The following is a 22,655-nucleotide window of genomic DNA, read 5'->3' on the forward strand; positions in this document are numbered from 1 at the left end:
GTAGATCTCGGGCGCACAACTCATCTTGGGGGCACACAGCTCATTTTTCGGGACACGACTCATTTCAGGCACACAGCACATTTTTCGAGTACACAGCTCATTTTGGGCACACAGCTCGTTTCGGGCACACAGCTCATTTTTCGAGCACACAGCTCATTTCGGGCACACAGCACATTTCGGGCACGCAGCACATTTCGGGGCACACAGTACATTTTGGGCACACAGCAGATGCCGCTAGAGCTGAGGAAGCCGTTGATTCTATATCTCTCAGTAACGGACACAACGATGGGATGCATGTGTAGACCCCCCATTTTTGACCATCCTCAAGACTTGAACGTCATCGTTTGAACACTCGATGATTGTGCTCGCTCGTGTTTGTTTTGAATCCCTGAAGGTCTCGCCTGAGCGCCTTGCCTTGAAGCGTCTAATCTTGCCTGTTTTGTGCTTGGTTGTGGGCCAAGATCTTGTTGCTTCACTTCTGGAGGAGAGGGTGACTTGTCGGCCATCCCAATAGCCTGCCAGCCATGACTTGTGCCTGTCGACCACCAGTGGTGGCCGGTCGGCTATGTTGATGGCCGGTCGGCTACATTGATGGCCGGTCGGCCACTGATGATGGCCGGCAGCCATTTTTCTCCTTTTTCAGATATTTCTTTGCCAGCTGTGCCAACTGTTGTTCACTAGTGCTCATCTCCATACATGTGTATGTAGTGGTGAATAAAAGCCTTTAGCTTGATTTTCTATATAAGGGGGGGTCTCTCCCCCATTTTGAGGGGTTGGACAATTTAGAGCAAAATTTTCTCTCTCTCTCTCTAGAATTCTCTCTCTCTTTCTCTCTCTCTCTCTCTCTCTCTCTCTCTCTCTCTCTCCTTGTTTTATGCTTGAAAGTGAGAATTCTCTACACTTTTGCACTAAGTCCCTTAACCAAACATCTTCATCTTGGAGTTGAGGTTCTTTGAGGCTTGGTTTTAGCTCTTAAGGCTGGTTTTAGCTCAGAATTGTGGCTATTTAGTGTTGTGCTTCAAAGGTATAAGGCTTACCTCATTTAATCTTTGATTTAATCAATTTCTTGGCTATCATTTTACACTATTTTGACCTGGTTTTCAACCATAAAAAAAAACTCTATTTTTAAGGTTTCAAAATGGTGGTTTGAGTCTTAGTGAGTTAGGAGGTTGTCTCATCTTTTTGCTCTTTGGCTTGTGAAGTCTTTTGTGCCATTTCTTTCCACCTTTAAATCAAAATTTTTGGGCCTTTAAACCACTAAAATTCAGAGTTATTTCAGTGGTAAAAAGTATGTTTTAAAGTCCAAAAATGGAGGGGTTAGCCTCCCCTCCTTGTGTCTCTCTTGCATGCCTAGTTAGCATTACATGGTAGCTTGATTTTGTAGCTTGTGTTAGCTTAGTTCAAGCATGTTTTTGGATCTGTTTTTGCATGTTTCACCTCTGTTTTGGGTTGGTTAGAGCATTTGTTACTTGTTTTTTTACTTGTAGTGCAATTGTGCTTACTAGCCTAGCATGCCTAATGGTTTAGCCTATTTTTGTAGCTTGTGTTAGCTTAACTTCAGCTTGTTTCAGCTACTATTTTGGCCTACTTTAACTCTGTTTTGGGTCAGTTAAGCCCTTCAAGGCTTGTTTTGCAAGGCTATAATGTAATGGTCTTCACTAGCTCATTGTTTTGAGGCTTTAAGCATGAAGTGTTTGAGTGGTTTGCATGTTGTAGCATAATTTTACACATGATTTCAGTGTATATAGCTCTGTCACATGCTCATTTATTTCACTGTTTCATTGCTTTTGAGAGTTGTGCCTTGAGTCTTATTTGTAAGCTAACATGTGAGCAAGTTTTTCTAGCCTTTTATGCTTCAATCTCAGCATGTTTTAGCTACTGTTTTGGCATGTTTTAACTCTGTCCAGAGCTAGTTTGGCCAATTGAGTTGTGTGTTGCATGCTTATAGTGTTGTGATCTTCACTAGCTTAATATTTTAGGCTCTTAGCATGTCTTGCATGAGCTACTTGCATGATTTAGTGACTTTTTGCATGTCATATCAGCACTAAAATGTCTGCAACCTCCCTCTATTCTTTACTTTTTAATTTGTTTTGAAAGTGGCCTTGAGGCCCTTATTGGCTTGAGTGTGAAATTGAGGTTCTCATGCCTAATGGTTTTAATCCTCTCTTGAGGGTTTCTACTAACCAACAACATGAGGCCTCTTTCATACTCAAGGTACTTGTGGCTTAAGCCCTCTTTCCAATTAGAGGACTCTCATTTTGGACTTAATCGGTTAAATGACTAATCAGTAATGTAAAATGTGTAAACAAAATGAACCAAGTAAAACTTAAGCAAGTTAAGAATATTGTGTTGTATTGTATGTGTTTGGATAGGACGTTAATCCAAACACAAGAAAAATGGGACGTTTCATACTCAAAGTGAAGTACTGTGCCACTTTTGTTAGTCACCATCACCTTTGATCATGCATGATAGGGGGGTGGTCGTTTTGGTCTTGTTTGTGCATTCATTGACCTTGTACAAGCTTGGTTCTCTAGCCATCATGCATTGAGAATGCTTGGTTGATGGCTTAGGAGCCAAGAATGATAAGGAGGGTAATAGTACATATATTGTTTGAGAATACATTGTTTTGCCTCTGTTTGCTCTCTGTTGCAGCAAAAAGGAGAATTTTAGGGAAGGGGTGGCCAACCGGCACCAATAGTGGCCAACAGGCACCAATAGTGACCGACCGGCCACCAGCAGTGGCCGACAGCCACCTTTTGTGACCAACCGGCCATCAGTGAAAAGTTTGCTCAGTATGTTCCAGAGGTGGAGTATAGGCATTCTAGGAGTTGGCACAATTTTCCGATGGCAAGGCGGTGGATTTTGGAGAGGAATCCAATCGAGCATGCACGTCTCTCTCGCCCTCGAGGTCATTTAATCGCTTTTGTTAGCTTAGAATTAGTTAGCTAATTTATTTATTCAAGTGCTTTAATTATTTAACTAGCTTAGATAGTTAATTAGTTTAATTGCTTTAATTAGCTTAGCATAGCTAGTTATTTAATTGGTTTGTAATAATTAGCTTAGATTAGCTTAGCTTAGTCATTCGGACCCTCCTTCGCGAGGGCGAATATTGTAATAAGTGTGCGTACGTGTGTGCATGTCCTCCAACCCCGCGTCTTTCTTCCTTTTATTTACCCGCTTTAGATGGTTAGATTAGTGATCATTTTCAATTAGCATACCTTATGCTTGCATCCATTCATTTGTCTTGCATGCACCGAGGCTCGGCCCATCATTCAAACTGCATCATCAATTCAATACTTATTTGAATACGTGGTTAACTGCATGTTATCAAATTTTATCATATGACATATTAGTATCCGAGCCTATTAATTTCATATTGTATGTGTTGCATTAGGCATATTAACATAGTTAGGATCATGCATTGTTTCTAACTAGCTTTTGTTTTGGCTTGGAGTACTCGGTAAGTTTTGTGCTTTAGCATACTTGCATGAGTGTGATTGCCATGTTGCCATATTTTCACATGCTTGCCATGAGGCTATGTGCTTAAATGATTAACTGCATGAATACCTGTGGATGAAGACTTTGTTACTTGAATTGGAACAATTCAACAAATGAGTGTTTTAAGCCCACTTGAGGTGGCAAATCATGTTTTAAGCCCACTTGAGGTGGCAAATCCGTGTTTTAGCCCACTTGAGGGTGGCAAATTCAAACCATTTTCGAAAACAAACATAAGTTAAGTTGTTCCAATTCTTGCGATTTTAGTCCATATTTGCTTGTGTGCGTCACATAGTAAAGTTAGCTAATAACCGGAATAAGAATATATGAGGTTTATAAAACAACATATCATGCTTAGTAGAGGCCGATCTTTTGATCGGGCAAGCGAGGGTGCTCATTTTAGGACCTTCCCCTCTCGTACCTGAGCCGAGGCAACTTTGGTGATGACGGACACGTGGCCTTTGGCATGAGTCAGGGTTTCCTAATTCCCCGAGATAAAATATTTAGGTGGCAACTCTGTAATCTGGCAAAGCAATCCAATTTTGGCATTATTTGATTTAAAATCTGATTTTCCAAAATGATTTGCCAGATTGGACTCTTTGGTGTTTATCAGTTTCACGTTGCACTTTGTGAGATTAGATTCCGAACCGTGACAGGAGTTCGAACTGTAGGACCAATTCGAGCTCTCCGAAAGGGGGTGCGAAGAAGTCGAGCTACAGTTTCTGGCGACTTTGCTGGGGATTTAGAGAACTTGACTCGAACTCATGATATGTTGTTTTATTTACACTTATGTGTTTCTTTGCATTGCATTTGCATTGGTGTGCCTAAGTCATAGTGTTTGCCATCTGCTATTCCTGATCGGTTTGCCGGAGGCGTGCTTGGAAAAGCGCGCCTTAAGGCTGACCGGTTACGGGTTTTACCACGATGGGAACACAAACCTTGGATCTGGACTACCACTATACCGTTTGATCCTTCTTTCATTTCTCGTTGTTAGGAGCGAGCGGTATATTAGGTGGTCATGTTGAGGCACCCTTTTCGACCATTCGACCTAGTTGCATATCGGAAGCCATAGAGACTGTTCCAAACTAGGACAGGTTGCTCACCCGAATGTAGGTTCGTTTGAAACCGTTTGATTGCGTAGCGAACCCCTAGTTCCTAACGAAATTAGGACAGGGAAGCCCTACCCCACCATAGGGGTGTTTTGGCTCTTACTTGTTTGATACGTGCTTTTAGAGTGAAACTCTACAGGAATGTATGTATCAGTTACAAGTCTGGGTATCAGTTTAAGGGTATCAATTTTGAGACAGAGATGTGGGGCAAAAAACAGTGTTTGAGTGCAGTCGTCAAGCTTATGATTGCAACTATATGTTGTTTGTGTCTAAGCCGAGGAGCTGTCCATTTTCTGATTTTCTGTTTTTTTTTTTTTTCCTTTATTTTCTTTTTGCAATGTAGTATTTCACAATTGCTTCAGACGAAGCAGTTACCCCCCGAGCACATTGGACCCGAGTTAGGAGGCTTTATCGATCTGGGGATCTTATAGGAGGACAACCCGTGTTTGCTTCGCTACCCTCGGTTATCAGACGGAAGACAGTTAGGCATAGTTCGCCGGTTCAGCGGTCGCCAATTCAACGGTCACTATCTACTTCACCTGTGCTTAGTCGAGCCCAGTTTTCTGCTTCCACTTCAGAAAGAGAATACGCACTGGATCTGATAGATCAGCACCCTGTAGCCAGTATGGAGGATATGATGCGCCAACTCCAGCAGACCATTGAGGCCATACAGCGGGACGCTGCTCGCCAAGCGGAAGTTACCGATCGCCAAACAAAGATTGCAGCCCAGCAGGCTGAACTGATTACTAGGCTTCAACAGCAACAACCACAACAAGCAGCAGCTTCTGCTTCTCATCCAACCCCAGCCAGGGTTCCAATACCCGGGGATACAACTAATGTCCAGGAGAATGTGTACAATCCGGTAGAGCCAGTCCCACCTCAGACTTCCAAAGCACCAGTTTACCCAACGGAGGCACCGTTTGAGTTTGAGGTCGATTCTACCGCTCTGAAAGTGAGCAAGCTTGAGAAGCTTTTCAAACGAGCTCAGGGTGTCAATTCGATCCCAAATATAGAGGACGGCTACACAGATTTGGCAGTGACATTGCCGGATAGATTTAAAATCCCACACATAGACTGCTTCGGCGGTTCGGGTGATCTCGTGGTCCACTTGCGGCTATTTTCAGATATTCTGCGGTCGATAGGCCCAACTAGGCTGTAGAAACTATCCCTCTTTGGCCGGACCCTGTCGGGTATCACGGCTATTTGGTATGCTAAACTGGAAGATTCTGTGAAAATGAGCTAGGAAGAGATGGCCGAGGCCTTTATTGCTCAATACTCTTATAACATTCAAATCGAGATCACAACTCGTGATCTCGAGGCAACTCGTCAAGAGCCAAAGGAGGGCTTCTATGATTTCGTCACTCGGTGGAGAGCCAAGGCTTCCATGATGACCACCCGACCAGTTGAAAAGGATCAGATCCGAATGGTCGTTCGTAATCTGCAGCCAAGGCTGCTGTAGAAGATGATAGTCCTACCTCTACCTACATTTGTTGACCTCCATGAGATAGGGGTACAGATAGAGGATTCAATGAAACAGGGTCTGATTAACCATGAGAAAGGGTAGCCCAATAGGGCTTTTGCACACAGTTCAAATATAGTTACCAGTAGTAATGCAGCTATAAGGACCTCTGATGTTGGTATGGTCACCACCACACCGAACACAGCCACCCCTTTTACCGGTGCATCCGGAACCACCTCACAACCTACAAAGTACCCACCCCGGGGCCAGAGGGTTTTCACCCACTCTATATGTCTCTATCTACGGCCTTGAGGGTCCTGATAAAAAAGGGGCATCTAAAGCCCCTAGAGCCGTGTCCATTGCCTAATCCCCTTCCTCCTAAAAAAGCACAGACTTGTGCATGATGAGCATGTCCATACCCCAACCCGAACCCATGGTGGTGCCTGTGGTAGAAGAAGGCATGCCTGAGGGCTCTATAAACTTAATTGAAGAGGCATACAACCCTTGTCACTAATATTGCACCAGCCGATTAGCCCAAGACAGAGGTGGAATTGCCAATGGGAATGGAGGTCAACGTAGTCCGGGAGGACGGGCCAAGCCATGGGTTGGATGACTTAGCTGAGCTTGAGGAGGACATCAGTAATCTGCAGTTCTTTGATGAACAGGATCTAGGGAATGTACAGATTGGTTGGTTTGATATGAACGGATCAACGGATAATGCAGGGTGGCTCAATGATGAACCAGATGTTGATGAGGGGTCTCAACCAAGGTAGGAACAACTAGAAATAGGAACTTCTGCAACGGCCGGAATGGTCGACGACATGGATTTTACATCATTTTATAATTAGCACCATAGTTACTTTAATATAATATATATGTTTAGTCCAAGCGAAATCGTATTTGAATTCTGAATTTCAGTTTCAACAATGATAGATAACTCTAATTTTGTAGCTTTAAAGAGAGTTCTAGTGATGTGATAAGAGAGAAAAATATAAAAACAAAAACAAAAACATAGACACACACATCATATCACATGTGGGTTCTATTTTTACTACATCACTAAAACTCTCTTTACAGTTTCACAATTAGAATTCTCACTCTTTATTCGTTTGGTTTTGATGGGGTCAACATTCTAGAGCTAATGTCCAAAGTGTAAATCAGCTTAATTTTCTACAATGCGTGATAAAACTCTATTTTAAAAACATTACACGTGAAAATTAAGAGAGAGAGAGAGAGAGAGAGAGCGCCAACAGTCAAACCAGGGCGTTGCTATTTTTGACCTAGGATGCATTCTGGTAAGGTCCCGTTTCAGATAAATTCACACACACTACCCAGTTGGATGACTTTTCATCCTTCTTCTTTCTTAGGGGTATTTAGTTCATACATTTGAAAGAGAAAGGTAATAGATTTGGAGAGGAATTATCTTTTTCTTTTTCCTTTTTAAATCTCTCCTCAAATCTATGAATCAAATACAATCTTAATGTTGTGTTTGATTGGAGGATTTGAGGAGGGATTTAGAAAAGAAAATGAAAAAATTAGGTGAAATGAAAATGAAATATACATTTTACCTACTTTCACACATCTTTTTTCTTTCCCTTTCTAAATCCCTCCTCAAATCCCCCAACCAAACACAACGTAAAGGAACATGCTATTTTTTGATGCCCCCAAAAAAAAAATGCTATTTTAATTAATTTTTAGTTCTTTTATTAAAATGTGAGATAAGAAAATTTAATTTAGAATGAATTTTTTAATTTTTATAAAAAAAAAATTTACAAAAAGTAAAATGAATGAAAAAGAACTTTTGACTTTTAAACTACTTAATGTAATTCCCAAACAAGCTCTAAAATTGCCTCCATTCTCATTCCCATTCCCAAGAAGTTTCCTACCAATTTTGTAACATTGTATCATCATCATCATTATAACCATATATATATATATATATATATATAATATGAGTTATGCTACAAGGTGTGTAGCCTAACAAGTTATGACATTTGTAGGGTTAATTATCACAAATGCTATAACTAAGGGTTGGCTTAAAAATTCATTTTTTTAGTTTCATTTTTATCTTTTACGGAAAAATATGTTTTAAAAAAAAAAAAAAAAAAAAAAAGATAGAAAGATTTGGCAACTTGTAATAAACTTTTGAATTTTTAGCTAAAATCCTTAATTCCCAAACAAGGTCTAATTCCTTGGGATAATGAAAATGTCAGAGGTTCAGGATTTGAGTCGATAGTGTGATTACATTTACTAGTACCTTAACATCATATTATATGACCCAAAAAAAGGCCTAAATCATTTTCAGTCATAACTAAAAAATAAATAAATAAATAGCAATAACTAAATACCCAATAAGGTATAATAAAAAACTAACATCACAATTAGTCATAACCAAGTGACAACTATCATTACAATTGGTCATAACCAGAGACACGACAAATATCACAGAATTTTCCTAAAAAAATTGGAACATGTATGATTTTTAAAAATAGACTTGATTTTTTGAAGATAAATATGATAAAATCATGTTACTATAATTAGTCAATATGATATATTTCACATATAATTTACATACAAAGACCAGCAAAATAAAAGTAAATCATTGATGCTGAACTTGGGACGGGCTCGGACTGAATGTGTTTTCAAATGATCAACACAATCAACTATTCATTTTCTTTTTTCCAGTGTTGAATTCTTCAAAAGTCGTGAAAAAAACATTATTAATATACCATCCAACTATGTTGAATTGCTGTTTATTTTTTGCATAATATATATCAAAAAAGTCTCTCTTTTGACAATTATGCAATTGAATGTTGAATGAAATCAGCAGTACACCTTTCACCCAGAAATTTATCTTCTGCTGAACAGTATGAAGAATAAAAAGAGATTGAAATGCAAAGAGTCCACAAATTCTAAGTAGCGCTATTGCCAGACATTCTCTCCCTTCTACGACTTGTTGCTTGTTCTTTCTTCAATCGGTTCATCTTTGCAACCACCTTTGGCAACACCTCCCTCCCACATTGGCACATGGGTGGATCAACCCATTCAAAGTAGCCACAAGTTGCATCAACCTACAACAAAAAATGGTAAGTCCACAAATTTCTTTTCAAACGAAATTCAATCTTTTTTGTCCAAAAAATAAAATTTAAGTTTAGTTTACCCCATATCTTGCACAACCATAAAAACTTCTACCCACATTTCCAGATGTCATTGAAGTCTTCACAGGAATCTCTCTCCACAATAACATAGTCTTGGATCGTTTGTCATTGAAGTCTTTACAGGAATCTCTCTCCACAATAACATAGTCTTTGATCATTTGTCCTTGAGTGTCCACTTCGGGGAAATGAAGAAGTCATCCAACAAAAATCTTCAAAATCTTCAAAAATCTTCAACTTTGGAAAAATATGGCCAATCTAGGCACCTTTTGGAAAATCTAGGCAAATTTGAGTTTAAGATTTTATGTTGTTTGGGTCCTGATCTGTATATATATATATATATATCACAATAATGATGTTTTGGTCATTTGTCATATGTTTTTGGGTGGGAAAAACTTCTCCACTCACCATTCATGATTGTGCAACACACGCTCTATTTAAACAAACAGTTATGTCGTAAGTTGCACTCTAGTATGAAGTATGAGGGGTTTAAGTGTTACAAATGAAACTATAGGGGCGCTCCATGTTTTTTAGGTAAACGGCAAGGCTTAAAGTATAATTTACCCTACTTTTTAAGTGTATTTATATTAGGTGTGTCTAAAAAAATTTTAAAAAAATTACTTAAAATATTAAAAAAAATTCAGTGAAAACAGAAAATACAAAATATAAAAAAGTAAATTTTTTTGAAAAGTTTTGGAAATCAAAATCAAACAGAGTGATTTATATTTGGTTTTCTTTTAAAAGAAATAGAAAAAAAATACATTTCTTCTATTACCATGTCAAAATTAATTTCACCATGCCATTTTAGTAATTAAGCTAACAGTGGAGATGCTCTAAAAGCTCAAACTCTTTTATTGCATCGTAGATTTTATTATAGAAAGTATTTATGTAACTGGCATACTATGTAGTTGAGTTGACCTGATCTACTTTTTACTTATCGTCTGTTATGTGGTAAAAAGTAAGGTTAAGTTTGGAAAAACCCTAAAAAAGCCAAAAAACAAAATAGTCATACAAATTATTAAATCACTCTCTCTACTTTTCTACAAATCTTTAAATAAAAAAATATTAAAAAAAAAAAAAACATTTAACACAAATGACTTCTCAAGTCTCTCACTTTTACCACATAATAAATAATAAGAGTACACCATGTCAACGTTGCTACTGCTTCTCCATTTCATAACTATGGTTACTCAATTGATTTATTGGTGTAAAACTAATTCAATAATTCCAAATAGTTGATTGAGCAATAATTAAAGGCTTGAGAATAATATGCAAGATCTTGGCCGTTAACTTTAAGCCTCTAGATATTAGTTCTCGATTATAAAGATATAAGATAACTCGGGTTCAATTGAGTTAAACTGGTCAAGAGATACCCTGAATTTAAACCCAAAAAAATAAATAAATAAATAAAAACATAAGACTTATTTCAATTTGGTTAGGTATAATTTGAACCCATTTAAAATTCGTTTACATTGTGTTTGGTTCGTAGATTTGAGAATAAAAAAGAAAAAATATAGCTAAAATATAAATGAGGTATGACTACATTTCACACACATATATATATATATATATATATTCTAAATTACTTTTTAAATTTATGAATCAAATGTAATCTTTAAAAAAAAAAAAATTCATAAATACATTGATTATGTGAACGGTTGGAAATTAAAAGGGTTGGGGTTGACTATGAGGACTTATTCAATGTGAATATGACTCATGCTGTTTTTTTATTTCATATAGGAAGATTTCATTCTATTTAACATCAATTAAACGATCTAGATTCATCACTCTGTTCACATGGATTTTACACCATTTTATAATTAGCACCACAGTTAATTTAATGTAATATATATGTTTAGTCCAAGTATATTTGAATTCTGAATTTCGGTTTCAACGATCATAGATAATTCTAATTTTAAAATTTTAAAAAGAGATAAGAGAAAAAAAAAAAACATAAACATACACATCACATCACATATGAGCTCCACTCTTTATCACATCACTAAAACTGTCTTTAAAATTTCAAAATTAAAAGTACCACCCTTTATTCTTTCGGTTTTGATCGGGTCAACATTCTAGAGTTAATGTCCAAAGTGTAAATCAGCTTAATTTTCTACGATGAGTGATAGAACTCTATTTTAAAAACATAACACGTGAAAATTAAGAGAGAGAGAGCCAACAGTCAAACCAGGGCGTTGCTATTTTTGACCTAGGATGCATTCTGGTAGGTCCCGTTTCCGATTAATTCACACACACTACCCTGTTGGATGGCTTTTCATCCTTCTTCTTTCCTAATTTTAGTCAAACCATGCATTCTGTTAGGTCCCGTTTCCTTTTCCTTTCTATATCTTTTCAAATTTATGAATCAAATACAATCTTAATATTATGTTTAATTGAAAGATTTGATAAGAGATTTGAAAAAAAAATAAAAAAATTAGGTGAAATAAAAATACAATATACATTTTATCTAGTTTCACACATCTTTTTTCTTTTTCTTTTTAAATCCCTTCCTAAATCCCTCAAACTAAACATAGCATAAAGGAACATGCTATTTTTTTAGGAAAATGTTTGGTAGCTCAAATTTTTGTGGCTCAAATGGCTCAAATCTGTTAAAACGACGTCGTTTTACACTCAAAAACTATCAAAACGACGTCGTTTTGACAGATTTGAGCCATTTGAGCCACAAAAATTTGAGCTACCTAACATTGTCGATTTTTTTATGCCAAAAAAAGAAAAAAAATGCTATTTTAATTAATTTTTTGTTCTTTTTATTAAAATGTGGGATAAAAAAATTTTAATTTAGAATGACTTTTTTAATTTTTATAAATTTTTTTTACAAAAAGTAAAATGAATGATAAAGAACTTTTGGCTTTTAAACTACTTAATGTAATTCCCAAACAAGCTCTAAAATTGCCTACAAGTTTCCTACCAATTTTGTAACATCATATCATCATCATCATTATAATCATATATATATATATATGTAATATGAGTTATGCTACAAGGTGCGTATCCTAACAAGTTATGACATTTATAGGGTTGGTTATCACAAATGCTATAACTAAGGGTTGGTTTAAAAATTCATTTTTTTAGTTTCCTTTTTATCTTTTACGGAAAAATATGTAAAAATAAATAAAAATAAATAAATAAATAAAAATAAATAGAAAGATTTGGCAACTTATAATAAACTTTTGACTTTTGGGCTAAAATCCTTAATTCCCAAACCAGGTCTAATTCCTTGGAATAATAAAAATGTCAGAGGTTCAGGATTTGAGTCGATAGTGTGATTACATTTACTAGTACCTTAACATCATATTATATGACCCAAAAAAAGGCCAAACTTATTTTCAATCATAACTAAAAAATAAATAAATAAATAACAATAACAAATACCCAATAAGATATAATAAAAAACTAACATCACAATTAGTCATAACCAAGTGATAACTATCATTACAATTGGTCGTAACCAGACACGATAAATATCATAATTGAGGCATATGACACAGAATTTTCCTAAAAAAATTGGAACATGTATGATTTTTAAAATAGACTTTATTTTTTGAAGATAAATATGATAAAATCATGTTACTATAATTAGTCAATATGATATATTTCACGTATAATTTACATACAAAGCCCAGCAAAATAAAAGTAAATCATTGATGCTGAACTTGGGACTGGCTCGGACTGAACGTGTTTTCAAATGATCAATCTCAATCAACTATTCATTTTCTTTTTTCCAGTGTTGAATTCTTCAAAAGTCGTGAAAAAAACATTATTAAAATACCATCCAACTATGTTGAATTGCTGTTTATTTTTTGCATAATATATATGAAAAGTCTCTCTTTTGACAATTATGCTATTGAATGTTGAATGAAATCAGCCGTACACCTTTCGCCCAGAAATTTATCTTCTGCTGAACAGTATGAAAAATAAAAAGAGATTGAAATGCAAAGAGTCCACAAATTCTATCCAATCATACCCACCAAGAAGCACAAAACTAGTCATGAGACTCATCATCTGCAAAGGTGCAATTCAATATCTTGAGCTCTTTCTTATTCTCTTCTTTTCTTGTTTTTGTTTCAAGTTTAGCATTGCCATAGACACCATTACTCTCACTCAACCCATCAATGACTCCGAAAGTATAATCTCAAGCAACAAAGTTTTTCAATTGGGATTTTTCAGCCCTGTTAATACTACCAATCGCTATGTCGGTATTTGGTACAACAACATCCCTGTCAAGACTGTGGTATGGGTAGCTAATAGAGACAGGCCTTTAATAGATTCTTCCGGGACTTTGATGATATCCAAAGATGGCAATCTAGTGGTTTTGAATGGGCAAAAAGAGATTATTTGGTCACCTAATGTTTCAAATTCTACGGTGAATTCAAGTGCCCGCTTGTTAGACTCTGGGAATCTTGTTTTGGTAGATAACTCAAAAGGAATGACAATATGGGGGAGTTATCAAAACCCTTCAGACTCATTCTTAGAGAACATGATACTTAGTAGTGATAGAAGTACCGGTGAGAAGATATTGTTGAAATCATGGAGAAGCCCTTCTGATCCATCTGTTGGAAGCTTCTCTGCCGGTATTAGTCTTGCAACCATTCCAGAATTCGTTGTATGGAATGGCAGCCATCCATATTGGCGCAGTGGTCCTTGGAACAATCAAATCTTTATCGGAGTCCAAGACATGACTTCGGTGTATGGTAATGGTTTTAATGTGGTAGATAACCATGAAGGAACTGTATCTGTGTCTTTCAGTTATGCAAATAAGTCTCTGTTAACATACATTTTCTTGAATCACGATGGAGCTCTAATGCAGATGGGTTGGACTCAAGGGAAGCAAGAACCAGAGGTTGACTGGTTAGCTCCAGAAACTGACTGTGGTATTTATGGCAAGTGTGGGCCATTTGGAAGCTGCAATTCAAAGGACTCACCAATTTGTTCCTGTTTGAGAGGGTTTGAGCCAAATCGCATAGATGAATGGAATAGTGGAAATTTTACTGGCGGGTGTGTAAGGAGGACAAATTTGCAGTGTGAGAGGAACGATAGTAGTAGCCAGGAGAGTAAAAAAGACGGGTTTCTTGTGCTGACAACAATGAAAGTGCCAGTGTTTCCAGAGTGGTCACCGGTTCTGGCTAATGATTGCGAAAACCAGTGTTTGAAGAATTGTTCGTGCACCGCTTATGCATATGACGACGGCATTGGCTGCATGTTATGGAATGGAAGCTTAATAGATATACAAAAATTTTCCAGTGGTGGGGTAGATCTTTACATTCGCGTGGCATATTCGGATCTCGGTAATATATTGCCTATCCATATTCTTGTGCTTAAACTCAACCCTTTGTAGTCAAATTTCAAGAAACGTTAGTACTTTATTAGTAAATTGATGATCTTAGGAGGAAAAAAAAAGGGTAATAAAGATCAATAATATTGTGGTCCATTTTACTTGCACTATTTTGATGGTTGCTCTGTTTTGCAGATAAAAAGAGGGACTTGAAACTAGTCATTGCGATTTCAGTGATTGTAGGGTCAATAATCATTTCCATCTGCGCGTACTTCATATGGATGGTGTTGGTTAAACGAGGTACAACTAATTTAATCAATCTGACTCATAAATTAAGAAAACATTTTCTTCTATCGTGTAGTAGCTAACCTAGAACTAGTTTTTGAATCAGGATTCAAAAAGAAGTTCAACGAGATGCTACCATTTAAGAGACTGCTTCCAGAATACTCAACTGAAGTGTCGTTTGAAGATAATTTAAACCAAGTTAAACTTGAAGAACTACCACTCTTCAAGTTTGAGAAACTTGCAATTGCAACTGACGAATTTAACTGGACCAACAAGCTTGGACAGGGTGGTTTTGGTCCAGTGTACAAGGTAATAATGATTGCTCACGCTGATCTTGAAGTTGTTTTGTCGACAAGTGAAATAATTTGGTGTTTGTTTTAGGGGAAATTACCGGATGGACAAGAAATAGCAGTGAAAAGGCTTTCAAGGTCCTCTGAACAAGGGCTCGAGGAGTTCATGAATGAAGTTGTGATGATTTCTAAACTCCAACACCGTAATCTAGTTAGACTCCTTGGCTGCTGTGTTGAAGGAAAAGAAAAGATGTTGGTCTATGAATACATGCCAAATAAAAGCTTGGATGCATTTCTCTTTGGTTAGTACAAGTAAAAGCTCTTAACGAGTTGTTGCTTTTGCTAGATAACTTTATCTTAACTATCTGAACTTACTGTTTTACCAAAATTAAAACTTCTATCTAGAAATCAATTTCATTTGCCTTTTTCTCCCACTTATACTTTCTTTTGAACGACATTCTTTTAGATCCACAAAAACAGAAGCTCCTAGATTGGAGTAAACGTTTTGACATCATTGAAGGGATAGGTAGAGGCCTCCTCTACCTTCATAGGGATTCTAGATTAAGGATCATTCATCGAGATTTAAAGACAAGTAACATTCTGTTGGATGAAGAGCTAAACCCTAAAATTTCAGACTTTGGAATGGCAAGGATTTTTTGTGGTGAGGAACATCAAGCCAATACAAGAAGGGTTGTTGGAACATAGTAAGTACATGTCTGTTTCTCCAAAATTCTTCGTTCTTTCAATGTGCAACCTCTTCTTTCTTATGGGATTAATTTAACGCAATAAAATGAATTTTCACTTGATGCAGCGGTTATATGTCTCCGGAATATGCAATGCAAGGGCGTTTTTCAGAGAAATCAGATGTATTTAGTTTCGGTGTATTGTTACTAGAGATTGTAAGTGGAAGACGAAACACTAGTTTTTATGATGATGAGCATTCTTTGAGTCTTCTAGGATATGTAAGTCAGCTTGATTCATTTGTATTTCCTAGTTCTCTAATACTCCAAGGTTTATTCATTGTCAAGACCTAACTTTTACATGCCATATTGTTGTTAAAATTTCAGGCTTGGAAATTGTGGAATGAAGATAACATTGTGACTTTAATAGATCCCATGATATCTTATCAAGACTTCAGATCGGAGATTTTGAGATGCGTAAATGTTGGACTACTGTGTGTACAAGAATTTGCAATAGATAGGCCTACCATATCGACGGTTCTTTCTATGTTAAATAGTGAAATTTCATATCTCCCAATGCCAAAGCAACCTGCATTTACTCAAACACCAAAGAGTCTGTCTTCACAGGAAAGCCAGAGTACATGTTCTAGGAATGAACTTACTGCTACAATTGTTGATGGCAGGTAATATCTCAGATGTCGAGAAGATTATTTTTATTTATTTTTTTTCCAATTTCATGCACACAAAGACTTGCCATTGTTAACCACTCGCATCAAGTGGTTTACTGAAATATACCTATCCACAACTATTTTTGATATTCTGTTAGCGCTTATTGGACAAACAATTACAATTCAAATCTTTGTGTGAACACTTCTATTTTAAGATTTGTTTTTTCTTAATCTGGAATTTACTTCTTGTTGAATGACGCCGGTTTGTAAACACGTTGGAAAAAATCATTAATCTTATTAGTTGAATGACTTTCAGCACTACCACACCCTTCCAACTCAGGTTCATATAGTATTTATTTAATTACACACAGACAAAAGAATTAGTGCAAACATTCATTATATATTTAGTCGTGTTCATTTAATAATTGAGTTGATACAGAAGTTGGTTGAATATAAAATATTTAAACAAAAAAAAAAAAAGGGGGGGGGAAAGAAGAAGGAAAAATGTGAACTGTTATCTGCATTGAGATTCACTAATCGAGACTGCTAAACTAATGACAGCTAAATTCGGCGTGAATTCAACTTCAGTGACAGCTGATAAAATTGGAAAGAGGCAGAGAACTTCTGTTCAAACTATAGTTTTCTAAATTTATGGATTAGATTACCAGAGAACTGTAAAATGCCATCTCATTGTAAGACCTTAATTCAAACAGAAAAATGTATACAATTCACATGTTGAATTATCTGCAGTGATGTCTCAGTTATCAGTTGACTTAATTTTAATAGTTTTTTGGGCAAATTGCAACAGTAGTCCCCGTACTTTGCTCCTTGTATCATTTTGGTCTCTATAGTTTCAATTGGCTCGATTTTAACCATGAATTTATTATTTTGTTTTAATTTGGTCCAATTGATTATAACTCTTAGCATTTTTTATGAAAAATATGCATATAATTGACATGTGTCATTTAGACAAAAATTATAAATTTAGAAACCTTAGTGAGTTAACCTCAACGAATTTAGTGATTAACAATTGGGCTAAATTGACACAAAATTTAAAATTAAGGATCAAAATTGTGCCAATTAAAAGTGTAGGAACCAAAATAATATAAAGGGTAAAATGCGGAGATCACTAATGTAATTTACCCTAGTTTTTTTTAAGGTAATTAGCTCATTTTAATACTTGAAGAGCGTGGAAATAATATTTTATGAGGTTGGCAAAAGAATGATCTAACTTGGGATATAGAACTACCTGCCCTAGCTGCACATTTGAAAAAATGAAGTTGACTTTGTCACATTGAATCAACCAAATTACATTTCTTCCATTAACATGTCAAAATTAATTTCGGCATGCCATTTTAATAATTAAGCTAGCTTTGGAGATGCTACTATAGGAAGTATTATATGTAACTGGTATACCATGTTGTTGAGTTAACGTAATATACTTTTTATTTATTATTTGCTATATAATAAAAAGAAAGGCTATATAATTTGATGTGACTAAACACTCTCTATCTTAGACCGAGTACAAATGACTTCTTAAATCTCACTTTTATCACATAATAAACAATAAATGAAAGAGTACCGCACGTCAAATCTTCTATGTGGTGTACTCATTATCCATTTCATGACTATGCTTCCTCAATTAATTTAGGATAAATTACATTGACACCTCTAGAGGTTTGGTCTAATTACTACCCATCCCTTGACATTTTGGAAATGACATTTACACCCTTGTGGTTAATAGTTTTATTTCACAAACTCCTCTGCTTATATAAAATGTAACAACTCTTAGTAGAAAAATAGAAGAAATTACATTAAAAAATAAATAAAGGAAAGGGGAAAAAAAAAGAGAAAGTAAAGCAAAGCAAAGCAAAACAAAACAAAAAAATAGAAAGTGCATGAGTTCAATGTCTTCATCCCGTCTAAATAATAACAATGATAGGGGGTTAGTGCAATTTTCTAAACGTCAGGGGGGTGATATGTATTAAACCCAAACCTCAGAGGGTGTAAGTGTAATTTACCCATTAATTTAATGGCGTAAGCCTTATTTCAATAATTCCAAGAGGTAGACTAAGCGATAAAAATTTGAGAATAATGATTTCAGTACCTGCGAGATTATTAACAGTTGTTTTTTTAGAGAATGTTAATAAATTACAAAATCCATTTTGTCGTCCAGTAGCGACATGCATGATCTCCAGTTTGAATCTCCCAAAGAATCAATAGGGATTTGGTTGGTTGTTAACTTCAAGCCTCTAGGGATTAGTTCTTGATCCTCTAGATACAAGATAGTTGGGATTCAAATGAGCTAGGCAAAATGAGAGATATCTTGAATTAAAAATAAAATAAAATAAAACTTATTTTCAATTTGGTCAAGTGATTCGTACCCATTTAAAAATGTAATTCAAATATATATTTATCTCCATTAATCTTAATTTTTTGTATGAATATTTTACTCAATGAGTCATAAAAAATGAACGATCAGGATCATCATCTCCCAAATCATAAATCCATTGATTATGTGGACGGGTGGAAATTGATAGATTATAGTTGGAGAAACTACATCCCAATGGGGTAGGAAAAAAAATAGACAGATTGCACTAGTAGTCCCTATACTTTGGTCATTGTATCATTTTGGTCTTTATAATTTTAATTGGCTTGATTTTGATCATGAATTTATGATTTTGTTTGAGTTTGGTCCAATTGATAACATCTCTTAATAATTTTTAATTTTTTTTATCAAAAATATGCATATAAATGACATGTGTCATATTTTTTAGAATAAAACTACAAATTTTCTAAACTTGGTGAGTTTAATATCAACCAATTCAGTAATTGTTTGCAATCAAAAACACTAACGACATTATCAATTGAACCAAATTGACACAAGACTTAAAATTAAGGGTAAAAATTGAGCCAATTGAAAGTAGAGGGACCAAAATGACACAAGAGACAAAATGTAAAGATCACCGGTATAATTTGCCCTAAAAAAATTTACAAAAACATAGAGGGGTTGCACCCCCACAGTTTTCCCTTTGTACCCCATTAAATGACATGCTCCCCATATGTTTTTGTAATTTTTTTCTTTGTCCCATTGCACTGTAATTCTCCCATTATAATTTCAGCTTGACTATGAGGACTTATTCAAAGAGGAAGCTCACTTTCCATTTAACATCAACACTTATGCTAATCAAGTGGACTAGTCCCCCTTCAAGTACCCTCAAGTTGAACACTGATGGCTGCTACAGAATGGCTAGACCTGAAGGATTCAGAGGCTTGATCAGAGGTGAAACAGGAGAATGGATTTGTGGCTTCTATGGCAAACTTGCGACTTGTACCAGCCTCAAGGCAGAGTTATGGGCTGTATACAAAGGCCTCACCATCATCATCCAATAAGGTTTCAACAAAGTGATAATTAAAACAGATGCGGCTGAAGTAGTGAAGCTACTTCAAGAAGGTCCTGGCGACAAACACCTCGTCTGAGGCCTAGTGGAAGACGCAAGGATAATCTTCAATGGTTGTCAATGCACTATACAACACATTTACAGAGAAGGAAATCTACGTGGAGATAAAATGGCTAAACTTGGAGTTGACCAACCTGAGGACATCCTTGTTGTAAATGACCCACCTACTGAAATTAGAGAGCTCTTGGTCTCTGATATGGTTAGGTTAGCTAGGGAAAGGGCTTAGTCCCTGTTTGTATGTTTTTCATTCTGATGTTGTTGGTTGTATAATTTGTAAATGCCAATCACAATTTAACACGTGGCACGAAGAGGGAAATTTGGGGAATTAATACAAGTTATCAACCAAAATCAGACATGTGGCAGTGCGTATTGTAATAATGGATCTGCGTAGTACTGGAATAATCGAGAGATACAAGATGATGTGGACTAACGGTTATTCATGAAATTTAAATTCAAAATCAGGAGAGAAGCCTAACTGCAAGAGTGGCGTAATGGGATTAACTATGAAAGAGCATGTTCAGCAATCATGGAAGGACATTTTGACAGTTAGAAGCCCACTTCGACGGTTATCATTGAAGAGTATAAATATCAAAGAAAGCCCCAGAATGGGACCCAGACTCAAATAAAAAAAAACCAGTTTATTTACTTTATTTTTCCTTCCAGTTTTTCCAGTTCTTTGCATTTCTGCATTTCCTCAATTCCTATACTGTACTTCATTTCCTAGGAGTAGTTTCAAATAGTTTGTTACTATAAACCCCTACGAGGATGGGTCAGATCATTCTAAGTTTTCATTTACTTAATGAAATTCAGATTCTAAAATTGTTCTTCACTTGTTGTTATTTACTAAATTCTCCTAAACAAGCCACCAGTAAAAGTCCTCTTCATTGAGGCTGAGAGAACTAAAACACAATCGTCTGATAATTGGTTGGCGATTAATATTCTGTAAGGACTAATTGATCCTTGCTGTCACGCTTAAAATTACATTATTAACCTTCAAAAGCCAAAAAGCCAACATATATTTTTGGCACGCCTAGTGGGACCCTAAAATGGCTAGACGTAGGAGACATGGAGAAAATGAAAGCCTGAAAGAATGTGTGGAGGGAGAGGTAGAAGTAACTGATCCAGAGGATAATGTGATAACACATCCTGTGGAAGCACCTATCTCATCAGAACCTATGGTCGAACAGACCAGCACCTCAGAACATGCACCACATGTTCAAAATATTAGACGAGGCCATGGAATTGGACTATCCACTATTCCGTCTACCCAGCTAATGAATTCGTGGAGGGATTTGGTATGGGACAGCAATTAATGTATACAATGGAAAGATGGGCAACATCCTTTATGGATCGAATGAATTCCCATCAACCAACTAGCATATGGAGGAAAATTCAAATGTTCCTCAGCAAAGATTGGCTAGAGATAAATAACCTACACTACAACAAAAAAGGATTTTTACGACGTGCAATGCACGCTGTAAAAAGCCTTCTACGACGTGCAGCGCGCGTCATATTATGACTGTAGACTTCCCCGAATGTCCCGAGAAAATCCTGTTTTGTTCATTGGGCTCACTACAGTTCGGACTCAATGTCACGGTTCTAAATCTAATCTCGCAAAGTGCAATACAAGATCGATAAATCCCCAAAGAGTCCAAATTTGGCAAATCGTTTTGAAAAACTAATTTTTAGAAAGAAGTGCCAAACATGGACTGCTTTGCCAGATACAAAGTCGCCACATAAATATTTTATTTTGGGAGAATTTAGGAAACCCTGACTCGTGCCTAAGGCCACGTGTCCGTCATCACCAAAGTTGCCTCGGCTCGGGAACTTGGGTACGATTTGGGAAGGTCATTTCATGAGCACCCCCGCTTGCCCGATCAAAGATCGGCCACTACTAAGCATAATATCTTATTTTTGAAAACACATGTGCTTTTATTCCGGTTATTAACCTAGGATTACTATGTGATGCCCACAGCATACAAGTATAGACTAGATTGCCTAAATTGGAACAAAGCATCGCATATCCGTTTGTTTTGAAAATGGATTGAAATTTGCTACTCACAAGTAGGCTAAAATACGGGTTTCGACGAATTATTCCAATTCAAGCAACCCAACCTTCACCCACAGGCATTCAGGTGATTATATCACATAAGCACATAGCCTCATGGTAAGCACGCTATCATGGCAGTCACTCACACGCATGCAAAGATATTAAAGCATAAACACTTATTGAGTACTCCGAGCCAAAGAAAGAAGCTAATTAGAAAACATGCATGAATCCTAACTATGCTGAGGTGCCTAATGCAACACATGCAAGAATGCAACTAAGATAGGCTCGGCTATTCTAAGATGGCATATGAGATGCTACAGGTAACATGTATTCAACTTGAAATTAAAATACAATGCAGTTAGTATGATGCGCTGAGCCTGGTGCATGCAAAACAGATGAATGGATGCAAACATACGAGCATAAGGATGTTAATTGAAACATGCCCTAAAACTAACCATCATAAGCTGGTAAATAAAAGGAAGAAAGACGTGGGGTTGGAAGACATGCATCACACACACGCACACTTATTACAAAATTGCCCTCTCTTGGAGGGTCCAAATAAATAATACAGAATCGAATTAACTAATTATTACACAACACTAGCTAATTAACAAATTAACTAAACTAGCAAATAAATTAGCATGCAAGCTACATGAAATGGACTGCCTCAGCTCTACCTTGAATGATAAAGGATGCATGCATGCTCGAGT

The 22,655-nt window shown here is 36.3% G+C and overlaps 1 protein-coding gene and 1 long non-coding RNA gene across 3 annotated transcripts; one reads left to right on the plus strand and one right to left on the minus strand.

The window, feature by feature from the left end:
- Nucleotides 1-8,665: 8,665 nt before the first annotated feature.
- LOC114299266 (uncharacterized) lies at nucleotides 8,666-10,221 on the minus strand. The gene is made up of 2 exons (XR_014340542.1): nucleotides 9,224-10,221; nucleotides 8,666-9,134 (listed from the first exon to the last, which is right to left on the minus strand). It is a non-coding gene; the product is annotated as an uncharacterized LOC114299266 (long non-coding RNA).
- Nucleotides 9,019-20,325, plus strand: LOC114299262 (G-type lectin S-receptor-like serine/threonine-protein kinase At1g11300). 2 transcript variants are annotated; one of them, XM_028243966.2, is made up of 10 exons: nucleotides 9,019-9,149; nucleotides 13,146-13,249; nucleotides 13,407-14,524; nucleotides 14,707-14,811; nucleotides 14,903-15,105; nucleotides 15,178-15,388; nucleotides 15,553-15,790; nucleotides 15,898-16,048; nucleotides 16,154-16,449; nucleotides 19,557-20,325. In XM_028243966.2, exons 2-10 carry the CDS (start codon nucleotides 13,170-13,172, stop codon nucleotides 19,825-19,827), a joined length of 2,673 nt encoding a protein of 890 aa, XP_028099767.2. In that variant the 5' UTR covers nucleotides 9,019-9,149; nucleotides 13,146-13,169; the 3' UTR covers nucleotides 19,828-20,325. The 2 variants fall into 2 exon arrangements, with proteins under 2 accessions (XP_028099767.2, XP_028099766.2); XM_028243965.2 differs by lacking the exon at nucleotides 9,019-9,149 and having other exon boundaries at nucleotides 13,031-14,524.
- Nucleotides 20,326-22,655: the final 2,330 nt, after the last annotated feature.

Source organism: Camellia sinensis, chromosome 9 (genome assembly GCF_055761805.1).
Source record: "Camellia sinensis isolate YWXY chromosome 9, ASM5576180v1, whole genome shotgun sequence".
In the NCBI taxonomy this organism is placed as follows: domain Eukaryota; kingdom Viridiplantae; phylum Streptophyta; class Magnoliopsida; order Ericales; family Theaceae; genus Camellia; species Camellia sinensis.

What these genes read in the sequence shown, in the direction of transcription:
- LOC114299262 (XM_028243965.2), top strand. Translation starts at nt 13,147, where the DNA reads ATGAAAAATAAAAAGAGATTGAAATGCAAAGAGTCCACAAATTCTATC. An exon ending in GATGGTGTTGGTTAAACGAG is followed by an intron (nt 14,812 to 14,902) that starts GTACAACTAATT and finishes TTTTTGAATCAG; the next exon opens with GATTCAAAAAGAAGTTCAAC. An exon ending in AGAAGGGTTGTTGGAACATA is followed by an intron (nt 15,791 to 15,897) that starts GTAAGTACATGT and finishes CACTTGATGCAG; the next exon opens with CGGTTATATGTCTCCGGAAT.